Source organism: Cyprinodon variegatus, unplaced genomic scaffold, assembly GCF_000732505.1.
Source record: "Cyprinodon variegatus isolate N-32 unplaced genomic scaffold, C_variegatus-1.0 Scaffold322, whole genome shotgun sequence".
Taxonomy (NCBI): Eukaryota; Metazoa; Chordata; class Actinopteri; order Cyprinodontiformes; family Cyprinodontidae; genus Cyprinodon; species Cyprinodon variegatus.
Window position 1 is genome coordinate 66,745 of NW_015150775.1, and position 5,593 is coordinate 72,337.

General features: G+C 40.1%; 1 protein-coding gene across 1 annotated transcript in view; it reads left to right on the plus strand.

Annotated features, from left to right (window-relative positions):
- The window catches only part of LOC107091043 (aconitate hydratase, mitochondrial-like), a 16,797-nt gene extending 11,738 nt beyond the window's left edge, over window positions 1-5,059 (plus strand). Inside the window, exons 11-16 of the mRNA XM_015384755.1 lie at window positions 901-1,012; window positions 1,095-1,373; window positions 1,450-1,641; window positions 1,747-1,879; window positions 3,567-3,688; window positions 3,780-5,059. Coding sequence (XP_015240241.1) covers window positions 901-1,012; window positions 1,095-1,373; window positions 1,450-1,641; window positions 1,747-1,879; window positions 3,567-3,688; window positions 3,780-3,914 — 973 coding nt within the window. The 3' untranslated portion in view covers window positions 3,915-5,059. The remainder of the gene's footprint in view (window positions 1-900; window positions 1,013-1,094; window positions 1,374-1,449; window positions 1,642-1,746; window positions 1,880-3,566; window positions 3,689-3,779) is intronic.
- The last annotated feature ends 534 nt before the right edge of the window (window positions 5,060-5,593 follow it).

The following is a 5,593-nucleotide window of genomic DNA, read 5'->3' on the forward strand; positions in this document are numbered from 1 at the left end:
ACATTCACATGAAAATTACTCTGAATTAAAAACACTGATCATTTATTGAACGGGATGGAATAATTTCATATTTAAAGTACTTTCAGACGTTTGAATTCTGAATATGACCTGAGCAGACTTTTCCTTTAACACCTCTGGAAGCCTTTTATATTCTCTGATGTAAAGACTGCAAACAATCGGCATCTTATAGATGGAGGAACCTATCAGAGGGGTCAGAGAGAAAGGTTAGAAGAAGTTTAGGTTATTAAATAATACCTGTAGCTGTATTTATTACATGAAGTGGAAGGATAACGGACCAACTGTGACTTAATGCTGGACTTAGCAGAAATAAGAAGTGAGGAAAACAGCGTTTGGAGGTTCCCTCTAAAGTTCCCTTTATTACTGGGTGGCGTGAAGCATCACCACATAATCTTTAGAAGGAGAAAAAACGCTGCATCCAACATTTTCAAAACGATAAAAAGTTAAGCTTACAGTTTGCAACATGCCAGAATGTAAATGGGGCATCATGTTTAAGAAGGTCCTCTCTGGTCTCTGCTGCCTACATGCAAAGCACCATTTCTGGGGTCCCCATAGGGACATGGTGGCAGCATCATGCTGTGGGATACTGGCAAGGATGGTAACACTGCTCAGTAAGAAAAGGAGCTGCATTTACATCACAAAGAATCAGTTTTAGGATGGCACAGTCAAAGTCCAGACCTAAATCTACGCCAGAATCTGGATCAAATTAAAAAAAGTAACGTTCAGAAAGTCTCTCGGCCGTATCAGCAGTACCATGTGATTCTAGAACGCTCTGCTGCTCGTTCACACAGGATCCCGTTAGAAGTCCTCATTTCTGTTGGAACATCTCCACTTTACGTCGATCTGCGTTGATTTTCTCTACATCTGTGTTTTTTTTTTTAGGCGCGATGTGAAAAAGGGAGAGAAGAACACCATCGTTACGTCCTTCAACAGGAACTTCACTGCCAGGAATGATGCCAACCCTGCGACTCACGCCTTCGTCACGTCTCCTGAGGTAAACTCAGACCCGTCCCTTAAACCAGGACACACAGGGTCACGCTTTGCAGCTGAGGTCCTTCTACTTCCGCCCCCCTCAGATCGTCACTGCCCTCGCCATTGCTGGGACTTTAGACTTCAACCCAGAGACGGATTATCTCACAGCGTCCAACGGAGAGAAGTTCAAGCTGGTGCCCCCCACCGGAGACGAATTACCATCCAGGGACTTTGACCCGGGTCAGGACACCTACCAGCATCCTCCCAGTGACGGCAGCAGCCTCAAGGTGGACGTCAGTCCTCAGAGCAACCGCCTGCAGCTGCTGGAGCCTTTTGACAAGTGGAGTGGAAAAGACCTGGAGGACATGGTGGTCCTCATCAAGGTGGGCCCCCTCCTAGAGATCAGCAATCTCCTCCCAGCTGCTGCTGTCTGAGTCTAACTCCCAGGTGTGTCTGCAGGTGAAGGGAAAATGCACCACAGACCACATCAGCGCCGCCGGACCCTGGCTGAAGTTCCGTGGCCACCTGGACAACATCTCCAACAACATGCTGATCGGTGCCGTAAACAGTGAGAACGATGCCGTCAACAAGATCAAGAACCATCTGACGGGAGAGTACGGCGGCGTCCCGGATGTGGCGCGGCACTACAAGGTCAGAGTTCACCCAAAACCGAATCTCTACCTTCTCCTGAATCTTCCTTCATTTACAGTGAAACGTTGACTCCCCGGTCGACCTGACGTTGCTTTTATCGCGCAGGCCAACGGCTTGTCATGGGTGGTGGTAGGAGATGATAACTACGGCGAGGGCTCCAGCAGAGAGCACGCCGCTCTGGAGCCAAGGCATCTGGGTGGAAGAGCCATTATCGTCAAGAGCTTTGCCAGAATCCACGGTATGACAGCGCAGCCGCTCAACTTTATTTTGTTAACCTCTCTTTGAACATGGCCAGTTCAGGTTTATTTTTTTAGTTTCCCAGTTTTGTAAAAAACATTTTAATCAGTTTATGAGACGATCATCTGCATAAATTAAGGGGATCCCAGCAAATGTATTAAATTTTATATAGGTTAGAAAATCCAACAAGCTGCAGCAATATGGTGCTAAATTTGGGCAATAAAGTTTGTTTGAAAACATTTTATTGAACTAAAAAAAATGGTTATTTAAAAAAAAAAGTTAGAAATTTAAATTTTTTTTAGAAACTTAAACAAAAAGATTTGAAACGGGGGAAAAGTGAAACTACAAAATGGATTTTACAAAAAAAATGGTTAAAATGACTTTTTAGCTTTTTTATATAAAAGTGCTTGTTCCTTGGTGAGGGGGCGGGGCTTAGATGACTGACGGCTCAGTCCCTCGGATATATAATATTCTCTGCCATTTCATTCTTTAGTCGTCACAATTAGAAAAGTCTTTGAGGCATAAACAGTGTGATTGGTTGGAAAAAAATAAGCTGTTTATGTCTCTCATGACACAAATTCATGACGTTGACAAATTTGCGTAGTCAGTCTACGTTGCACATTTGCGAAGCAGAACAGCTGGACCCACTTCAGCAGCCACAGTAGTTTAAATAATTTTTAGTTATTTTAAAACAAATTTTTTTGTCTCAAATTTCTTTTTCAGCCTTAGATATTTGTTTTCAGTAATTTTTTTTTCCCAAATCCTTTTTTTTAATATTAAATAATGTTTTTTGTTTCCAAAAACTTTTTCTTTTTTTTTTTCAGTCTCCAGATTTATCAGTTTAAATTTTTTTGTTTGTTTTTCAAATCATGTTCTTAGGCCTTATAGATATAGATGGATATACACACACATAATATGGATGTGTGTATTTTAGAAAAAAACAAACAAACAAACAAAAAACTTAACATTTTGGCCCCATTTTAGCTCCATACGATCGTTCCTTCTCAGCAAGAATGGGACAACTGTGGAAAAGAACCCCTCCCTTTTCAACAGAATCAAACCTCTAAAGCTGAGCTCTGTGTTGGAGACGATCTGCTGTCAGGGGCTTTGGATCACCGGCCTTTCAGTGCCTTCTATGGAAAAAGAAATCCCAAAGGGCAAATGCAACACAATAGGTTTTAAATGGCTTACATCATGATCAGCAGTACAGACAGCAACTACTGTATGTCAAAATTTTAAGGTAAAAAAAAACAAAATCAGGAAAACGGTATGCAAGCTTTTGTTTTTTGTAATTAACAGAGGAATAGGTTGTAATAATGCAAAAGGCCACAATGTTTCTGGGTTTAACAGTCAGTTTGAGGAAAGAAACACTGTTGGTTGGTTTTTGGTATTAGTGATATGTAGCTCCAAACTGAAGGTAAAAGTCAGTGGCAGAGTTCTTGAATTAAAAATATGTAAACGTAGAAACACTGAATAAAAACCAAGAGCGAGCGAGAGGATGACGTTAGTGGCTGAAATCTGTCAGTCAACCATCCCTTCCTGGAAAGAGTCTCTGCTGTGAAGAAGGAAAAACGAACAGCTGAAGTAGCAGTCCTTGGAATAACGCCTAAAAGGGGAGAAGCAGCAGTAAATATGTTTGAAATTGAAACAATTTTAGATTTTAACTAATAATTTCTCCTGTATTGCAGAAACAAACCTGAAGAAGCAGGGCCTGCTTCCACTCACCTTCAGCAACCCATCAGACTACGACAAGATCCGCCCAGATGACAAGATCTCCATCAAAGGACTGAAGACTTTTGCTCCAGGAAAGGTAAGAACTTATTCCTGATATGCTTTAGCTGTTCATAAGAAAACAAAAACATCTCCGCTGAGGGTCTTTTCTCCCTTATCATTGTCCTCAGCCCCTGACTGCAGTGGTAAAGCACAGCGACGGCAGCCAGGAGACCCTGACGCTCAACCACAGCTTCAACCAGACCCAGATCGAGTGGTTCCAGGCGGGCTCAGCCCTCAACAGGATGAAGGAGATGCAGCACTGAGCCTGGATGTGGGGGGAGGAACCAGAAGAGGAATCGGGGTGGTACAGATTGGGAGGAAACAGAAGGTCATTCAGGGTTTCATCACCAGGATTAGCTTGCAGTTTTGACTGAAGTTTAAATAATAAGGAAAGTAGGAATACTTTTCAGCTTCTAGCTAATGTTGTCGATGGAACAGTGGAACCTGATCAGTTAAATTTCTTACTCCTCTTTCATCAACATTAAGCATATTTTTAAAAATGTTTGGCCACCATGTTACCATAGAGCACAGAGAACCAGTTCTAGAGCCGTATCCCTGGATACCATCAGTATGTTTAAACCAGTCTGTACAATGTTGGTCAGCTGCTTTAGGGTCATCTTGTCCCTCTGTTAGTCACAGGTAAATACTCACATTTTCTCACACTTAAAACTTGCCCCCTGGTGGTTCAAAGGAGGTACTGCAGAGGGTGCAGCAGGCAGACCTGTTGTATTTACATGAGATTACAGTTTGTCTAACAGAGCGACACCATTGGGTAAATTTTTATATTAATGTCTTAGACGGTTTCACCACAGAGCTGCATTACTTCACGTTCAGATATGTTCAGTTTAGTTTAATATGACGTCCCATCCTCCTATCTCACTTCTAATGAGGTCAAGCAGCACGTTGTGCAGCATTTTGTTGTTTCTGCTGTTTTGTATTTATCCATGTTTTTTTCTCAGAGCAGTTCCAGACCTTCATCATTTCACTAACAGGGCAAACATGTATTTTTCAGGGTTCTTTATATGCAGGTTTTTTTTTTTTCTGGTCCTACAAAAACTAAACTGGTTCATTAGGGACGTATCATTTTTAAAAACCCATAAAACTGTTCATTTTCTGGGCCTTTGTTTATACAAAGAAAACTTAAATCATTTAAATCAGGAGAAAGGATGGGGTCACTAGGATTGGAAACAGATTGTTGGATCTTTGCCCACAGATATTTTTCTGCCAGCCAGATGAAATCTCTTCCTTTTAACCACTCCATGTAAAGTGTCTGATTCTGTGTGCAGTTTTGCCTTCGCTCCCAAATGATCGTTTCTGTATTACAGAAATTTTAAGAGATTGTAAAATAAAAATGAACTGATATCATATATGCAGGTAGTATTGTGGCTGTTTGTTAAACAGTATTAAAAATCATTATGGTTCAAAACATGGAGATGTTTATTTTTTATCCTTTATTTCCTCTAGAAAGCAAGTACATTGGCCTTGGTGCCTTTTTATTTTTTTTTCTCTTAAAAGCTTTAAAACTTAATTTAGATTATTTTTTTTTTTACTTGGGTATATTGTTTGGCTGTCGGTCATCATTCAGTAGAATTTAATTCCATGTCGTTCAGTCCTGCTCCCACACGGAGTAGGGAATCAGTTTGAAACTAAAAAATCCAACCAGTGAATGAACTGGATTTGGCAAAATACCAATTAACAGTCCCATAAAACAATAAACAAAGTAAAAATCTATTTATGATGCAATTACCAAATTATTAAACTATTTTTTTTATATATATCTTTATGAAAATTCACAAAATGACTAAAAATGTAAGATTTCTTATCACAGTGACAAAGTAGTTATTTTGTATCCATTTGTTAATATGAAGCACACATGTTACAAACAATATATAAAATATTCTTAAAAAAAAAAATTCAAATAAGAGAAAAGCAAAACAAAAAC